The following is a 19,710-nucleotide window of genomic DNA, read 5'->3' as shown; positions in this document are numbered from 1 at the left end:
TTGTTTAACATCAGAATGTTGTCATTCTTGCAACAGTTAATTGAATGGCCCAAACATGGTTTATGTTCTAAATCAAAGATATCATATTGCTTATCATGTTCTGTTCTTATATAAACTGTGGGAAGATAATCTGCCCTTTATTCTTAATGATTTTAGATCAACCAAATGATACGTACACGCATAATTGTATTTTTCTCTTTAATTTTAGATGATGACAAAGTCCCCAAAATATACAGAGGATCTTTTGTGCAATTGGCACTCAACACCATGAAGCTGGCAAATATTTGCATAGGGCGTCCAGTGCTGCTTACCAGTACAAACGGAAAGCAAGAGGTAGTGTTTGTTTTCTTATCAATTCTATGTGTATTTATGCATGTAGGGGGTTTGTTTATGTAATGGTGTATTTTATTTTCCTTGAAAGGGACAACACTAGATGGATTATTTTATAGCTATATTTTCTATTGTTTTGGTTAGGTTTGCACAGCATGGCCTGTTGCAGGCTTCCCTGGTAAAAAAATTGGCTTAAGTGCAATTACACAGAAGAACCTGAAAGTGGTACCCAGTGATACGATCATGATCCAGCCTGTGACTGGTGCTGTACTTCAGGCAGAGGAAGTGGAAGTAAAGCTAGGGTATGTTGATATCCATGCATATTACCTATGGTCAGATTTCCAATTTATTGTGACTGAGTGAATTTTGTGATGAAGGGGTTTCATGTGATCATAATGAAATGTATTTTAAAGACCTTAGTTTTCCTCATATTTAAAACTGTGGCATGCCAGGACGTTTACACTGCTTCACATCTGATTTCTGGAACAGAAATTTGGGTTCCACCACAAAACCGCGGACGACAAAATCGCGCTCGATGAAAGTGCGCATTTGACGTCATCACAGCGCGACGAAAACATCGCGCTGTGATCGAAAAATGTAAAAATAAAGCGAAAACCTTACCCTAACCCCCCCAAACCTAACCCTAAACCTAACCTTAAACCTAACCCTTAACCTAACCCTAAATCTAACCCTTAACCTAATGCTAAACCTAATGCTAACCTTTAACCTAACGCTAAACGTAACCCTAACGCTCTAAACCTAACCCTAACCCTTAACCTAACCCTAACCCTAAACCTAACCCTTACCTTTATGTGAATCGGCTTGCTTTAATTTTATTTTTATTTCAATTTTTAATTTTTTTCGTCGCGCTGTGATGACGTCAAATGCGCGCTTTCGTCGAGCGCGCTTTTGTGGACCGCGGTTTTGACGGGTCACGGAAATTTGGAACGTGTGGAGAGCACAATTGTAGCACTTTAAAGCAGTTTGTCTTTTCTTTAGATCTCATGGTGGATATGAAGAACATGTATATTTATGCTATGCACCTTCTTTCTTATTCCCCAGAATACCTTTGTAACTGAAATCTGAATTGTTGAATAAATTAAGTACATTACACGTAGTGTATTTCTGTAAAGTGTAATTCCTTTGGAAAGCTTAGATTACAGACACTTTACTCTTAAAGCTGTTGTAAGGAATTTGAATGCTTCTCATTTATTTGTAAAATGTATTTGCCACCCATCTCACACTTTAGATGACTGAATGGAATTCTCATTTCAATCATTTGGATTATCTGTAATTAACTAACTTTGTACTGTGTTGTGTAGAGAACCATAGTATGGGGATTCAAGGATTGGTGATATGAAAGTATTCTTGTGAATCCAATATCAAGTAAAAATATCACTGGCTATAAACCATATGAAACAAGGACCAAGATTTATTTAAAAGTAAGGCTTCAATCTGTAAAATAGTTCATATAATTCTAGGACTGTAAGTAACAAGATAAAAAGGAAGAAATTTAATGAATGAGATGTCCATTTAAAATCTCTTAGGATTTGTGCATTGTAAGTTTGAAGGAGACAAATTAACAGAGTCTCATATCTCATGGGTCTTCTGCTAGATTAACATTGCTATTTGACTGTTGAAGAATGATATTTTTTTCTCCATTTGCTTCCTGGATATTTCTTTTAAATTTCTCACATTGCGCAAAATCACTAGATTTCCCCCCCCCCCTTTTGTATCTTTGGTTTTCATCTTTAGAATCTTCCCAGATAATGCTTCCAAAATTCTCTTGAGAAATTTCTAGCCCTTAATGACATATCCCAAGATGGGAACATTATATAAAAGTAATTTGGTTGCAGCAGAGGCTGTCTTGGAAAGAAAATAAGCAGAAGTGAATAAGTGAAATATTTACTGGTCTTTTTAGAATGTCAGGAAAAGAAGAAGCATCAATATAAGAATTGACAAAATTTATATTGCTGATTTCAGATTGGCTAGACATTTACCCAGAATTACTATTGTAGGTAGGTAGGTAGATAGGTAGGTAGGTAGGTAGTAGGTAGATAATTTTTACGTTTAGTGCACTCCATACTGATGTTAGCTTAATAATTTCTATTATACAAAATATTTTTAAGGCTTGGACTTAAGAGTCTATGCATTGAATTGGCAGAGACTGCATAGCAGTAGTTTCTATGAGCCCACGTAGTGATGCTAAGAACCAGTATAACAAACTTCTGCATGAGAATTGCTGTCGGAAGTAACTTTTGCAGGAACCTAATTTATTTCTTATATTGGAGTACATTTGATGTTCTTGAAATAATATATTTATTAAATTTTAACAACAATTATTTTTTTCTTTCTTAGGGTTAAAGATGACTGTATCAGTACTGAAGACTTGTCCATTAGCCTCTTAAGAAATTTAGGTATGTGTTTAGTTTAGGTTTTCTGGTTTATAGTATACTTTTACATGTTAAATACATATAAATTTCTGTCTGTCCTGTAGTCAAACATCTTGGATTTCTGAGTTTTACGGAGATCCAGTACAATCACTCTGGATTAAGAGAATCAAGAATAGAGAAAAATGCTGCATTTGAAACTTTATAACTATCTAATTTGAAGATGCTGCCTTTTAAAAGTGCATAGAATATTCTCTTAAGAAGGAAAGTCCTATTCAAAAATAGGTTGTTCTGACCTCAAAACAGGCTTATTGTCACAATAAATTAATTTTGGATGCTAAAAGCAAGTATAAGAGTAGGATATGATATCCCCATTTTGATTTCAGTCATTCTAAAGAACTGACTATTATTTTATTGTAAAAGCTTACCAAGACTATAGAAAATACAACCTTTTCTAAAATTTGAGAACTGGCAATTAGATCACCAAGATCATTGCTTTTGTTTTGAAAATTATTATGTTTCTTTATGTATGGCTACCGTGTTTCCCCAAAAATACGACATGTCCTCATAATACAGCCATGTCACATTTTTCTGGTGGGCAAAAATATAAGCCCCCTCCCCACATATAAGTCCCCTGGACAACCCCCCACCTCCGGCCAGGACAGAGCACCGCTCACCAACCTAGCAGTATCCCGAAGGTGCCAAGCTGCGGGAACCTAGGGGGAGGCAAAGGTGATCGCATTGCTTGGCACCTTCCGGATACCACTAGGTTGGTGAGCAGTGCCGTGCCCAGCTGAAGAGGGGGGTTGCTGGGCGGCAGCTCTCTTGTCGCAGCAGCGCAACACAACAGCCATGAAGCAACCACACTCACGAGCAGCCACCCGGCAAAACCCCTTTGCAGCTGGGCACAATGCCATTCACTGACCTAGGGGAATTGCCAAGCCACGCGAGCTCCTGTTCGCCGCTGCCCGGTTCCCGTGGCTTGGCGCCTTCCAAATGCCAGTGAATGAAACTCTGCACAGCTGGAGAGGGGGGTTGCTCGAGCGGCTGTTCCACTCTCGCTCACCCACCTCTCGGCCTCAGGATGCATGACCCAGCTCTCATTATGGAGCCAGGGCACCTCCACCGCCACCGCCATCCCAGCCTGACTTTTTCCACGGCTTCCAACCCGAGTCTTTCGGCAGTGGCCACTCTGGGCGTATGCTCTATGGCTGTACGCTCTGCAGGCAACTGGCCCACAACCATAGAGCATGCGCCCAGAGCAGCCACTACCGAAAGACTCGGGTTGGAAGCCGTGGAAAAAGCCAGGCTGGGATGGCGGCAGCGGCGGAGGTGCCCTGGTTCCATAATGAGAACGCCATTCACTGGCATTTGGAAGCCGCCAAGCCATGGGAGCCGGGCCGCGGCGAACAGACGCTCACGCGGTTTGTCGATACCCCTAGGTCAGTGAATGGCACTGTGCCTGGCTGCAAAGGGGGTTTGCCAGGTGGCTGCTCGTGAGTGTGGTCGCTTCATGACTGTTGTGTTGCGCTGCTGCGACAGCCATTCGTCCATGAGGCTATGCCCGGCTCTTTGGGAGCCCACTCGCAAGAGGGCAGCCGCCCAGCAACCCCAAAACAATAAACCCTCCCCCCATAATAAAGCCCAAGCCATATTTTGTAGGTAAAAAGAAAATAAGACCCTGTCGTATTTTCGGGGAAACATGGTATTATTAACAGATACTTTTATGCAATAATAAACGAACACTATGTGAGAAATCTGATTGGTTTTCTTAATCTTCCTTTTGCAGATGGAAAGATAGTATTGCCAGGAAATTTCCTGCAAATTACTTTCTATGGCCGATCTTGTGATCTAAAGGTTACAAAGGTGAAAGGAATGGATGGTGTGTTGCAGGAAATGCAGGATGTTTTAAAGATACCACAGGAATTACCGCTGGAGAATTTGACCAGTAGTCATTTCAATATATCTATTGAGTTTGGAAAACTAGTAATAACAGACAATGACGTATCTACCAGTACTCCATGTAAGCATGAGGATCATATATCCATGAATGATTCTTTAAATAGTATGGGGCATGAAGCATTGAGTCCTGATCCAGCAGCAGAGATCCTTGATTGTGATGAGTCTAACCTTCATTCTGAATCAATCATATCACAAGACTGTGAGAAAGGTTTTGCAGGTGAAGGATTACCTTTGACTGATAAAACAGGACTGACACAGAATTGGGAAACATTTTACTTCATATCATCAAGGACAAGGGTCAGTTTCATTCAACCACAAGTCAAAAAGACAGAAGAGTACAATCTTGAACCAAAAGCTACTTATGATTCAATAGGTGGACTCAGTAACCAGCTGAAAACTATAAAAGAAATGATTGAGCTTCCTTTGAAGCAGCCTGATCTATTTAGAAAATATGGTAGGATATCTATGATATAAAAATGTGATATAAATTACTTTGTACTTCATTTTGTAACCCTGTAAAATAATATAAGACACAATTTAAATGCCTTTGTTTTTCTTAAAATGGCAGATCTTATACTGCTTTTAGTATTTTGCTTCACCTGCCAAGTACTGTACAATGATTTAATTGGTTTTTTTTGTCTGTCACGTTTTGCTTAACCATAGCTTGTTAAATAAGCGGGAATGTATTAATGGCCTAAATCAGTTTTTCCAAATATTTTTTCTGTGGTGGCATCCAAAAAACTCCTCTTAGAATTGGGCAGTTTTCTTTATAGTCCATATCGGCGAAAGAGTAGCAAAATATTTCTATGTTAACTGTCATGAAAAAGCAACTCTCATGGTTTTTAAAAGCTAATGTATAAAAGTTTACACAGACATTTTCAATTATTTTAAGTTAAAAGATACAAATAGACAGCAGTAGTTAAAATGGCTCTTAGCAACAAAAATTGTGCTGTTGATTGTTCAGTTCCTTACAAATACTGCCATTTGGGATGCTTCTAAAAATAATTATGACACATTTCATATATAATACAGTATTTCATTAGTAATTTAATGTTAATATAGGGATAATTTTATTATTATGATTATGAACTTTTAACTTTATACAATGTCCAAGAATTAAATTCAGTTCTTTGCTGTTTATGTGTGACACTGAAGGAATCCCACCTCCAAGAGGAGTGCTATTATATGGCCCTCCAGGTACAGGAAAAACGTTGCTAGCCAGAGCAATTGCAAATGAAGTTGAAGCTCACTTCTGTACAGTTAATGGCCCAGAAATAATAAGCAAGTAAGTGCCCTTCATTGATTTATTTCAGTCTTGCTTTATCTAAATTTAAATTAGCAATGTACTTACTGTATTTAAAATACAGTGTTTCTTTGCTACCCAGATAGGATACAGCTACATCTGTAAATGTAATGAAGGACCTATGATGTATTTATATCAAGATGTTCACCCAATAATCTATCTGTATAGGAAACAGTATGAGGGTCACACTTTTGACACTGAATCATGTTTGATTTTTTTGTAGATTTTATGGAGAAAGTGAAGCCAGGCTACGACAAATATTTTCTGAAGCCTCTTTACGGTATGCTTCTATTCTTTCAGTGAAGTTACTTCCGATGGTTTAACTTAAGGAACATGTAATTTCCCCCCCTCTAATGGCATATTTAGAGCAAATATTTTTGAGCCCTCATAAAATAGCTGCCAAGAGAGGGAGTTTGTCTATTTAAAAATGGCTGCTGGGCCCACAAAATGTTTATTTCTTAGAAGACAAAGTATTACATTCCTCCCTACCAACTCTTCTATCTTTAGAACATGCTTTTTAGCACTTCTAACTTAGCTTAGTTTTTCTTCTTGGGTAGATGGAGTTTCTTCTAAAGAAAGCATTGACTTACAGTCACCAAAAAATGAACATGCAGTTTAGTCCAGAAGCATTCTAATGATGCCAAAGGCTGGAATTTGTTTTGTTGAATGCCAGATTCCCATTTACTATTTTTAGTTAGAATAATATTTTTGTAAATATTAAGTCATGTGAATCAACATGGCTGATGGACACCAATAAGATATCTGTAGGCTGATTAGTGCTCATAAGGGTCATACTGCTTACCTAGGTAGGTAGGTGGGTGAGTGGGTAGGTGGGTGGGTAGATGGATAGATAGATAGGTAGGTAGGTAGGTAGATATAAAAGCCCATACCTCAGGATAATTGGTAGAAAGTTATAAATGACAGTGTGCCATACTGATTTTTTTGTAGATTTTATTTTCATAGCCATTGTATTTTGGTTTGTATTTTCATTGGGGTTACATTTTGCTTTCATGTTTTGGGGAAGAATAACCTCTTCTCTCTTTATTTCTATGATGGTTAAAGAGTGGGTATTCCAAATTTTGGCCTATAGTTAGTGTTTGAATGTATGCACTATTTTAAGATACATTATTATTCTCTTAAATTATTCAGTGTGATTTTTGGCTGTCATAGCAGGTGGCAGCACCCAACCTCTTTGGCTGATCTTGAAAAAATTAAGCAGAGTTGGACCCGATTAGTAATTTGATGGGTAATTTGATGGGATGCTACCATGATGTCAGAGGCTAGTATGAGGTTTCAAACTGGCAGCCCATGGGCTGGATGTGTCACATGCAGGCCACACCCATCCCAGTTCCGTGAATGGCAAAAACGTCACGAAACATCATGTGACAGTAATGTGATGTGGTGAGTTTGACACCCATGAGCTAGTAGATGAGGTTGAAAAAAATACCCTAGAAAAAGGCAATAGTGGTTTGAGAAGTAGGACATGACCGTATAGAATGTAGACATTGAGTTTAATTTGAGGATGTCTTTACCTTTTCATTTTATATGCATATTTATTCTAGTGTGCATATTGTAAGAGGTATGCTGTTATTTTGCTTTTAGTTGTATATTCCAAGGAACATGTTATTTCTCATTTTTATTAAGACGACCATCCATTATATTTATTGATGAAATTGATGCGCTCTGTCCAAAGAGACAAGAATCCCAGAACGAAGTTGAAAAAAGAATTGTAGCTTCATTGTTAACATTGATGGATGGCATTGGATCAGTAAGTCTCTTTGTCTCTTTGCTCATCTCTTCTGCAACTCTGGAGCACATCTTGTAACGTATACTAAATGTTTTGCTCAAGAATGCTTTGGGGAAAAAATTATTTGTCAGTGAAGATTTCAGATTATGAAATAGAAGCTTACATTACATAGCAGTATTGATGTGCCTCATATGTTGTTCCGTCTATGGAAAGTGTCATGATGGAGCTATATTGTTAGGTCACGCCTGTCAAACTGGTGGCCCGCAGGCTGGATGTGTCACGTATAGGCAACACCCACCCCAGCTCTGCAAAGGCAAAAAAGGGTCATGATAATGTCACATGACACTGTCAAGTTTGATACTCATGGCTTAGTTAGTAGAGTCCAGAACTAGTTAATTATGTGAAGACATTACAGTGCTGCATGGTTGGAAATTGTGCCATAGTGAATGATATATTTGTTTTGGAAAGGCCACAGGTACACATTCTACTCCTGTTGCATTTTAAAAAAAAGATATGATCTGCTGGTAGCCATGAGATTTTCATATGAGTTAGGTAAATTGTGACGCCTTACCCATACCAAAACATCTTGTCACACCATGATGATGTCAAATCTTTAGCTGAAAGATATATTTTCCCAGGATGATGTGACTGTGATTATCTCAGAACACCTTTTTGGCTTCTGATGCCAAATGCTGCATTGCCCTGATTGTTTTTATCTGTGGCAAATAAGGATAAGCGAGTAGCGAGTTTTTCTAGAATTATGTAAAATCTGTTATTAATAAATTATCTGAGCCTGTTTTAATAAATATTTGTAGAATTCTTTAGAAAGCGAGATCATTGTTTTTCAATAAGCTTAGTGGTATCTTGGAAGGAACCAAATCTCTTTATGTGTATCTTGGATTGTGAACTTAATGAGAAGTCATTTCCACAACTTACAGTAAACCTGTTTTCAGTAAAACTGTTTTGTCATTTAGGAAGATAATGAGGGGCAGCTCTTAGTTCTTGGAGCTACCAATCGCCCTCATGCACTAGATTCAGCCCTGCGCAGACCGGGACGTTTTGATAAAGAGATAGAAATTGGAGTTCCCAATTCTCAAGATCGACTAGACATCTTAAGGAAGCTTCTCAGTAAGACTCCTCACTCATTGTCAACAACAGATTTGGCTCAACTGGCAGACAGTGCCCATGGATATGTAGGAGCTGACCTAGCAGCACTGTGCAAGGAAGCAGGTAAGCTAAGTGTGCTTCCCACTGAACATCAGTGTTATTGAGATGACTTTAGCATTTAGATATTATTTACTTACAATAAATCATTATCTGTATATATGTACTAAGCAGTGGTGGGTTCCAGATCCTGTTCCAACTGGTACGGTTGGAACGGGCCCGTTGTCGTACACATGGACGCGTTTAGCGTGCGCATGCATCTTACTGTCCAGCGACGCCTCCGCGATGCTACAGCCACTCGGCGGAGCATCGCTCAGGCGCTGTATGTGCCATGCGCGTGTGCAGAAGCGCTGAAGACTTTAAAGACAAGTAAGGAGCGCGGGCGGGGCCTCCGGAGCACTGTACCAGAACGGTACCCGGTGCTCCAGGCAGTTTCCCGTATGCCCGCCTGCAATCAACCACTTGTACTAAGGCATGGTATCTATTTATACTTGAGTGTAAGATTATTTAAATATGATTAATTAAAACATATATAACCACTGGAATCCTCTTAATACTTACATGAGAATTGATCTGTGCTAAGTAGAATGGAAAAGGATGCAGTGGCTCAGTGGCTAAGATGCTGAGTTTGTCGATCAGAAAGGTACGGCAGTTCGGCTGTTCGAATTCCTAGTGCTGCCTAATGGAATGAGCTCCTGTTTCTTGTCCCAGCTTCTACCAACCTAGCAGTTCAAAAGCATGTAAAAATGCAAGTAGAAAAATAGGAACCACCTTTAGTGGAAAGGTTACAGCGTTCTGGGTGCCTTTGCTGTTTAGTCATGCTGGCCACATGACGTCTCACCTTTGGAGAGCATTGGCCCTTTCGGCTTTGAAACGGAGATGAGCACTGCCCCCTGGAGTTGGGAATGACTAGCACATATGGGCGAGGGGAACCTTTACCTAAAACAATCAGGATAGTGAAGCAATTGGATCAGAAGCCAAAAAGGTGCTCTGAGATGGTCACAAAGTCACATCATCCTGGGGAAATAGATATGACATCATGGTATGACAAGGTGTTTTGGTAAGGGTAGGGCGTTACAATTTACTTAATTCATATGAATTAAGATATGAATCATGGCTACCAGCAGGTTGTATCTTTTTTTTAAAAAAGGCAACAGTCATTCTTTGGCTTTTAGTCATGCTGGCCACATGACCATGAAGATGTTTTTGGACAGGGCTGGCTCTTTGGCTTTGAAACAGAGATGAGCACTGCCACCTAGAGTTGGGAATGACTAGCATGTATGTGTGAAAGGAACCTTTACCTTTACCTTTAAGTAGAATGGATGAATCCTGTTTACATGATTTGTGTCTACAGTTTAGCATTTTACTAACATGGCTCAATATAGCACGCTGTAGAGAAAAATCAATGTGGAAAACTTTATTTATGAGATCAGATTAACATAGGTTTTATAACAGAACAGAACATTATGTCAAGCACAAGTCTGTTCGTATATCATTTAGTGTGACTATGCTCAGGATTTAGCTTGTTCTCTATTGTATAAAAAGTGAACAAAACAATGTTTAAAATAGAAATGCATTAAATAATGTCATATAATAGCATACATTCGCTTTTTAAAAAATATACATGAAGATCAGTTAAACATTTGGATGTGAATTAAATAATTTGCTATTAAATACAATTTCTTCAGCTGACCTCTAGTGGTAAGAGGTAAGATTTCATGCAAATATGTTTAAAACTTCCTCGTGTAAAACTTAAAAGGAATCTCTGAAAACCCTACATTGAAGTTGAGTATTTTTAAAAAGTAGGAAAATTTGAGATGATTATAAGATCTGAAAACACATGGATGCTATACACTGCAAAATAGTAAATCATTAGTAAAACTGACACTAGGTAAATTTTTTAAGGATAGTTTTATGTAATATATTCTCACATGCATCATACTCCCAAGAAATAAAATCTGCACAACCTTGCATATAATTGTGCCTCTTGCCAATATATAGAAGAAGTGGACTGTTTTAAGTATAACATAGTACTTGCATATTTTGCCGCAGCGAAAAGTTAATACTTGCACAACTTTTGACAAAAAAATTACAATCTAATTGTTAGAATTTTCTAATGCATTGTTTCATTTTATTTCACATGATTTGCAGCTGTGAATAGTTTTAAAATCAAGAATAATAATCCAACTGACAACTGCACTGAAAATAAAGCAAACATATGTGATAGCCCTTGTTGGAGGAAACAACTTTTTATGTAATGGGTTTCATTTCTTTTAAATGAATTTAATATTGTTGTCTGCTCCCTGTGCCTTGGCACAATATCGTTAGGCCAATAGGCATGTTTCAGCAAATACTAAGCATTCAGAAAGCCTGACAATTCCACATTCCTCCTTCCAAGTTTACCCAGTTGAACTACAGATTGTGAAGGACCAAATTCTTATACTTGTATAAACAGGAACAATTTTATATTACTTTTGTAATTAATGTACAAACTTAAATAATATAATAAAGTTCCCTTTCCATCATAAGTAGTAAATGTAATGAGGTTTATCTAATAAACCTCATTACATTTCCAAATATATCTTCATGGAGTCAACACATATTATGTGTCTCCTAATTGGTGGGACTTGGGCAACAGTATGTTAGTTTTCAAGGTTGTCTCAAATAGAGATTCTTTAACTTGCAGAAAATAATGTGAGCATTCATGGTGTAAAATTGGGATTTGATTGAACATCTAGCATATTAGCTCAGTTGTGCTCAAATTGTTAAGTATTGTAGAATTAATGATGATAAGCTGGTCTATTCTTTTTTTGCAGTACTAAAGCCATATATTGGAAATGGAGATCAATATTTAGGACCATTTTAATTGAAGAGTGACACTTGGAATGAAAGAGGTGTATGTGATAAAAAGTATAAATGAAATGAATTGAAAGAAAATTATACACGTCGTATGTTTGTGGAATTTGAGAAAAGGGGAAGAAGATATGAAGTTGATATATACCTTATGAAGTAGAAAAATAAAATTATAAATTTACAAAGGAAAAAGTTGAACAGTATGCCTGAAGTTATGAATTGGTGTTACAGAAAATGTGCAATATTCTGAATTAATGTTACCTGCAGAGAAAAGATATGGTGTTATGTGGCATGAATTGTTGTGCGGGAATGAAAGGCAAGAGATCCAAGAATGAATCAGAATGGGAAGAAGGCGGGGCTTAGCAGTGAGATAGATGGAGTTTCAGGCCATTCCTGAAATTCCCCTATTCCGGAAGAAATGGACGGGTCGTTTACGACCCTAGCTGTCCCGGAGAGACAGTGAAGGTTTGGGGAGATCCAGTGACCTCAGAGACGCTTGCAGGCCTCGGGGGGGGGGCTCGGATTTCAACCCCTTTTGCCATCCCTTTCTGGATTAGCTGTATGCTAACCGAAACTGCAGGCAGCCCCTAAGAATGGTAGAAGTGTTTTCAACTGGTAAGCTGATTTTATTACTTAAAGAGAGATGGTCTGCATTAAAATCTAAGCTAATTGAAACCAAAGAACAGAAGAATCTAGCGGCGAATTTTTTTTTTTTTTTTTTAAAATGGATTTATGGCTGGTGGTTACCCTATTTCTTAAATGTTTTGAATGCTGATTACGTGGATAAAGGAAAGTTTATCCTACTTCAACATTCCCTTCAGGCTCTCATTAAGTGGGCTGTAAACCAATTTACTATAATTTGGCTTCTTATAACTTGACACTTTTACTGCTTGGCTGTGTTGGTCTAAGATCAGATAAGACTGCATAGCTCTCAGCGTGTCTTTACTTGCGAATATCTTCTGCGTCACATCATGGCGTCTGTACTTGCTTCAAGTGATTCATTTCAAAAGATTTTTTCCGCTTTTCAGAAGTTGTTTGATACGTATGAAAAATCTTCAGAAAAATCTGGAAAAAAAATGGACTATCTATTGTTTTTAACATTAAAATATGAAACAAAGAGTGAGAGCGTTGAATGTTTGAGTGCTCCTGAAACTCAAATGAAGAATGTCAGAAAGGAAGTCTCTCAACTTGCTGACACGTCAGGTGTCTGGTTTATTTCGGAGGCAGAAAGAGAAAGAGATACAACGTTTGAAAGAAGGGAAGCCATACAGAAAATTTATCTCAAAAGACAGATTGCAGGAGGAATGAGAAACATTAAAGAATCTATACTTTATGAAACATTATTTGCAGAATTTTCGATACCACCCTTGAAAATCAAAAACAAATTGAGTACGAGCCAAGGACAACGTTATTACATCAGAGGCACCACTGTTCCCTCTAAGGTGCGCGCCTGCGCGGCCGCGCACATGGCTGCAATTCCCCGCGCAGTAGTTTCTAATTGCCGCGCAGAGGCACGTGGGACAGGTATCTGGACACGAACTACAGAGCGATCGCAATCAAAACCTCCTCCAACTAAACCTTTTCTACTGCAGTACATTGCCGCCCGACTTCAGGATTCTCTAATCAGTGTAGGTTGAAAAGAAAAACGGGAAAGGGATCTTAAAGATTTAAAACTCTGGAGCAAATGCTTCAGAGGCAACAACAGTTTTCACGGGGAATTAGAAGAGTCAGAGAGCCCTGCCTGGAGTTTTGCTCCCCCCCCTTTCAGACCTGCTGCAAGATCGGCTAATTTGCTATTGCCTGGGCTGGCTCTCCCCGGTTACATTTAGCAACAATGTAGCTCTTTTGAGCTCTTTTTCTCCCTCCTCAGCCCCGCCCGACTTCAGGATTCTCTAATCTGTGATTCTGTGTAGATCGAAAAGGAAGGAGGGAGGGGGATCTTAAAGATTTAAAACTCTGGAGCAAATGCTTCAGAGGCAACAACAGTTTTCATGGGGAATTAGAACAGTCAGACTCAAAGAGCCCTGCCTGGAGTTTTGCTCCCCCCCCCTTTCAGACCTGCTGCGAGATCGGCTAATTTGCTATTGCCTGGGCTGGCTCATTTAGCAACAATGTAGCTCTTTTGAGCTCTTTTTCTCCCTACTCGCTTCTCGGGGCTCCACCAATGGGGGAGCAAAGCCCAGTGCCAGGCTTTGGGCTAACACAGGGATCTGCAAAGTTGGCTGTTTTAAGACTGGTGGACTTCAACTCTCAAAATTCTGGAAGTTGAAGTCCACCACCAGTCTTAAAAGAGCCAGCTTTGCAGATCCCTTGGCTAACATGATTGACGCTCTTGGAGGCTCAGAGTTGGAAAGAGGCGAGAGAGCCCGGTCACATGAGTCATGACACACATCAGCTTTGTGACCACATTGCTGAGTAATAAAAATTCCAGTCCCACGTTGTAATGAAGGAATACCTATATTTGATAACTCATTGGGATTTTCAAAGTCATTGAGAATATTTTTGCTTTTAATCTAATTAAACTTCCTATCTGTCAGTTTAAAATAGTGACTTCCATAGAGCAAACTAAAATCACTACTTTATAAACAAAAGGAAGGTGTTTTTTTTCTCTTATTTGGTTATGGTAGAGCCATTTTAACAATCTATATTTGCAAGTAGTATGCAGTTTTGCAGTAGTAGTAGGTTACTGAAACCCTCTGTACAGAAAGGAGCAAATTCCCACAAATTTTTAAACAATCAACAAGCATTGTTGAACATGCAGGCAATAAATCCTTGAGTTTACAAATTAACGATGGAAGAAAACTCTTAGATGTGAATGAGACTTTAATTATGGTGATTTTAATAATTTTACTCATTTAAAATAGCAAATTGCATATAATACATTCACAGAAGCATACAGTGTATAGACAACTTTTGCAATTGAATGTTAACTCATTAAAATGAAGTATATCAAGTGAAATTCATTAAAATGAAGTATATCAAACATTTACTATTTTAATATTAGTGGTATTAAGTGCCATTTATATATTCATTTCAAAGCTCTTTTTTATTTAATCCAAAATGAATTTGAAAAGATAATTGTAATAATTGATAAACCCTAACCCTATAGGTACATCATCAGTCAGTGCTGATGTCAAAACGTAAAGCTGGAGTAAATGTTGTTACGAAGAAAAAGTGCAGCTGGAAGTTTAAACTAGAATGGTTGGAAGAGTTAGTAGAAACTGAACTGCCAACTTCGTCTAGAAAACAGTTAACAAAACTGGGTGATATCTTCACTTATCGTGAAAGTAGTGACGACATTGTTTGCCAAATATGCCAAGAAGCTTGTACAGGTGGCACATTCGCCACTGGAAAACGATGGAACGATTGGAAAATTGATTATTTGAAGCGTCATATCAATCAGAAGATTCACCTGGATTCGATCACTAAACTACGATGCCAGAAATCTGGAGGGCTGCCGAGGCTACTGACTGAAAGTGCAGAAGACAAAGCGAACAGAAAAGAAGTTTCACTGTGCAGAAATGCTAATGCTGATGAAATCAAAATTTTGATTGATAATGTGTTGCTGGCCATAAATATGAATGTGTCAATGTTATCAGTCAAAGCCATACATGACCACATAGGCAAGTATGTGTCCATTCCAGAGAGCTGGCGCAGCAAGAATTATGGCTTTGAGTTTGTGGAGTGCATCAATGCAGTTGTTCAGAAAGAAGTCATGCATGATCTACGTAATGCCAGTTGTCATACTCTTATTGCTGATGAAAGCACCGATGTATCAGTCACCAAAATGTTGATTTTGTATGTGAAATTCCGCCTGTCTAATGCTGCAATTTATAAGACCGTGTTTGCAGGAATTTTACAGTTGTCAACATGCAACAGCACAGCAATCACAGCAGCCACAAAAGAGTTCTATGCTACAAACAACATCAATCTTCAAAAGATGGTAATGTTTACATCAGACGGTGCGTCTGTGATGCTGGGTAAGCATAATGGCATGGCTGCTCAGCTTCGCCAAGATGTATCTCATTTGGTTGAACAGCACTGTGTGGCACATCGAGAAGACCTGGGGATTGATGATGCATGTAAGCACGTCTCACTTATGAAAGACATTGAGACTTTACTGCGCACTGTGTACACTCTATTCTGCCGCTCTTCTGTGAAGAAAACAGCATTTGCAGAACTAGCAGAAGTTCTTGACTGTGAAGCGGTAGCCTTCAGACCGTTGAATGAAGTACGATGGCTTTCCAGACATTTTGCCTTGCGAGCACTAATGAAAAACATTACAGTTTTGCTTGAGTACTGTAAAGAGCAAGCAGAATCACACAGTGACCCAGTATGTAAATATTGTTACAAAAAGTTGATGGATCCACAGATTCGTGCTGCATTAATTGTGTTTGATGACGTTGTTAGCGAATTAGCCGAGTTGAACAAGTTGTTGCAAAGAAGCAACCTGACACCAATAGAAGCTGTTCAGTTTGTGAAGGCCAGAATAGCCAAGCTTCTCCTGCAGTATTTAGGTGAAACGGTTTACTGGAATAACGAAGCTCGCGAATATATGGAGAGCAACCCAGACATTGACACGGCTCCTATACTCAGATTTATTGAACGTTTGTGCTTGCATCTTGACAGTCGTTTTCCAGACAATGAGCTGACAGATTGGAATATATTCGAAACTGCTGCTCTGTCGAATGTGAATTCTTTTAATTTTGGGGAAACTGAGATTGCAACTCTGGTTGGAAAATACCAGCATTTCTTTGACGATTTGGATGAAGTCAGCATCACATCAGCTGTACAATCACAATATCGTGACTTCAGATTTCTGGTGTCAGAGAAATTCAAGTCTGGATTAATGCACTCATTTGATGATGTAGTTCAGTTTGTACTAAGAGAGCAACAGTTTGGATTGCTGTCACATCTGCTGGACATCTGCGCAACATTCCAAGCATCAAGCGCCGATTGTGAGCGAGGTTTCAGCTTGATGAATGCCATCAAGACCAAAGCTCGCAATCGGCTGCAAACTGAGCACTTGGATATGCTGATGCGAATCCGATCTTACCAGACTTCAGTGGTGCAGATTGATCTTGACAAAGTGTACTCGGAATGGTTGTTAAAGAAAGACAGACGTGAGAAACTTTAAGATGAGATAGACTTTCAGTGAATAACAGTGTACATTACCGTAAACACTATACATAATTTTAATATTTTAATAATATAAGTGATACTGATATATAACACTTTTAATTAAACATGTATCTTGAATAAATATAACTTTGACTTTCAAATAACACTGATTTCGTTGTTGTCTTGGGTGACATCTGTGAAAAAAATTCAGGTGCTCAGGCATGAAAATGTGCCGCTCAAACACTATACTTTTCCGCTCACACTGAAAAAAAATTAGAGGGAACATTGAGAGGCACCCTAAGCAAAAAGGTGCGAAGATATTTCTCTTTGGACTTGCTTATAAAAATGTTTGGAAAACTTGTTTTAAGAATGGTAACAGGACCAAGGAAGTTTTGCTATTGGAGAGACATAGGCTGATAGATTGAAGAATACAGTTGAAAATTAGCTAAATCTAATTACTCTTATTTGTAATAGATATAGCTGAATAATAATTGATATTGATAGTAATGTATATAATGTGGAGTTGATATGATAAATAATAATTGGATATGAGAAAGGAAGGTTGGAAATATTTTTGGATTATATATAAAGGTTATTAATCACAATAATTATCACCATTAAAAATAAAATAAAATATATACAGTTAAATGTTAATATGGGGAAAATGTTATGATATATGATATAACTACATAAAGAAGGGAGAATGATAATAAATTATACTGCATGGAAGATGGACTTTTTGGTATTAAATACTATGGATGTTCAGCTAAAATAGGATATGAGGATTTGATGTTAATAGAGGATTTTACAAACAAGTAAATGAAATGTCAGCAGGTGTTATGGATTAATTATTTGGCATAGTTAAGGATGAAGGATGTTTAAATAACTGTAGTCAATTAAAAGTGGAGGTATAATGATGTTAATATAGTAAACATTTGAGTTAAGATATTTGAATTAATATGAATTAATGGAAGAGATGCACCAAAATATGTTGTAACCAGCTGATATACTTTATATATATATATATATATATATAATATACCTGTGTTCTTTTTTCTTTTTTTGTTTTGTTTTTGTTTTTGTCTCTGTTTTTGTTTTTTGTTCGGTTTTTTCTTCCCTGCCTTGTCTTTTGTTCTTTTTGTCTTTTTGTCTTTTCTTTTTTTTTTTGACCTTTTTTTCCCCCCACTAACGTGGGCATGTATTGTTTAAGATTATTATTTTTATTAATATCTTTAAATAATAATTACAGTCAAATGAAAATGGATATATGATGATGGTGATGTGTATGAATATTTGAGTTAAAATGCTCGAGTTAACATGAGTCATGTTTGTAGACTGTGGAGGAGATGCACAAAAGTTTATTTGTGATTGACAGACACACTTTCTATAGCATGTAAAGAAAGATGTTGTACTTGTTTTAAATCAAAAATTAAAAAATCTTTTTAATTAAAAAAAAAGAATGAATCAGAATGGTAACTATTTGGCATGAATTTGTTTAGAAAAATATCTTCTTGTTTCAAGAAGTGATTTAAGCATGTGCCTGTTCATGCATACATATGAGAAAATAATGAGTCAAAGAGCACAGTTGAGTTGATTGTTTATGGTAAAGATGAGATAATTAATGAAAGAAGTAAAGGTGATGAGAGGTTCCACCTACTGAGATAGGACCTTATTTGGTGTTGATCATCAGAAAAAAATGGATGTGAAAGAAAAAGAAACAAATGAAAGAAACAAATGAGACTGACTTCATAAAGAGAGGTACTAGCTCTATATGAACAAATATATTAGAAGATTAGGTAATCTCCAAACAGAATGAATGCAGTGAAATGAAAAAAATTACATTAGAGAATGCCAAAAAAGTTTGTGGAGTTACCTTGATGAAAAATTTGAAAAAAGTGCTTGGTTAAATAACAATATGAAGGAAACTGAGAATGAGAAAAAACATCACATAGAATGATACAAAAAAAAGGGAAAAACCATGTTGTACAGTGCATGTATAGAGAAAAATAAAGTTGAAAACTATCCAGTCAAAAACAGCCTGGTTGGTTAAAAAAGCAGGGAAGTGGAGAGAAATTATGATCAAAATATTTACAATTTGGACAGAGTCTAATGCAGGAAAGAATGCTTATTGAAAGTATCAGAAATCACTGTATGAGAGTCTGCTTTTCTTCATTTTGTTATATGGAAGCAAAAGTAGAGTATGTCACAAAATGAATTCAAGGGAAAGAAGTGTCTATCGTATAACAAAAAAGGAATGGGCTCTAGATCCATGATGGCGAACCTATGGCATGCTTGCTAGAGGTGGCAAGCAGAGCCCTCTCTGTGGGCATGTGCGCCATTGCCAGCTGTTCTTCTGGTTTACAGCACATGCATGCACGCCGGCCAGCTGGTCTTTGCATGCGCCAGAGTGCTGGAAACCCAAAGACTAGCTGGCTGGTGGACATTGCGTGCATGCACACCAGCCAACTTGTTTTTGGGTTTCTGGTACTCCAGCACGTGCACATGTGTTCCGGTTTGGGCACTTGGTGCTGAAAAGGTTCGCTATCACTGGTCTAGATAATTGGCTAATAAAGGAAATACTGAATACAGAAATAAGTGAACAGTACAAAATAATACCTTGATTTAGAATTGATTTGATAGTGAGGACAGGATATACATTTAATAATTATTATTACTTTTTTTCTGTAATTAGTTAATTCTATAATTCTGTAATTTTTGCTGGCAGAGACACCCCAGGCTAGTCCTTCACTGTTTCCAGGGGGCCCTGTGGGCCAGATTTAAGCACCTGTAAATATAATAAAATTCAATTATCTCATAAAATTGTGAAGGATAGAGTAACT

General features: G+C 37.7%; 1 protein-coding gene across 8 annotated transcripts in view; it reads left to right on the top strand.

Moving 5' to 3' along the window:
• SPATA5 (spermatogenesis associated 5) overlaps positions 1-19,710 on the top strand; it is a 157,401-nt gene that overhangs the window by 1,458 nt on the left and 136,233 nt on the right. For 5 of the 8 annotated variants that reach the window (XM_032224527.1, XM_032224529.1, XM_032224531.1 and 2 more), the window contains exons 2-9: positions 209-333; positions 475-632; positions 2,689-2,747; positions 4,510-5,136; positions 5,838-5,967; positions 6,209-6,265; positions 7,588-7,753; positions 8,707-8,962. In XM_032224527.1, the coding sequence (XP_032080418.1) occupies positions 209-333; positions 475-632; positions 2,689-2,747; positions 4,510-5,136; positions 5,838-5,967; positions 6,209-6,265; positions 7,588-7,753; positions 8,707-8,962 (1,578 nt within the window). Of the gene's footprint in view, positions 1-208; positions 334-474; positions 633-1,652; positions 1,773-2,688; positions 2,748-4,509; positions 5,137-5,837; positions 5,968-6,208; positions 6,266-7,587; positions 7,754-8,706; positions 8,963-19,710 lie in introns of those variants that run through there. The other 3 variants (XM_032224528.1, XM_032224530.1, XM_032224534.1) reach the window with 2 other exon arrangements.

This window comes from Thamnophis elegans, chromosome 9 (assembly GCF_009769535.1).
Source record: "Thamnophis elegans isolate rThaEle1 chromosome 9, rThaEle1.pri, whole genome shotgun sequence".
Taxonomy (NCBI): Eukaryota; Metazoa; Chordata; class Lepidosauria; order Squamata; family Colubridae; genus Thamnophis; species Thamnophis elegans.
The sequence above is the reverse complement of the archived record's forward strand: the minus strand, read 5'-3'. Positions and strand labels throughout refer to the sequence as shown.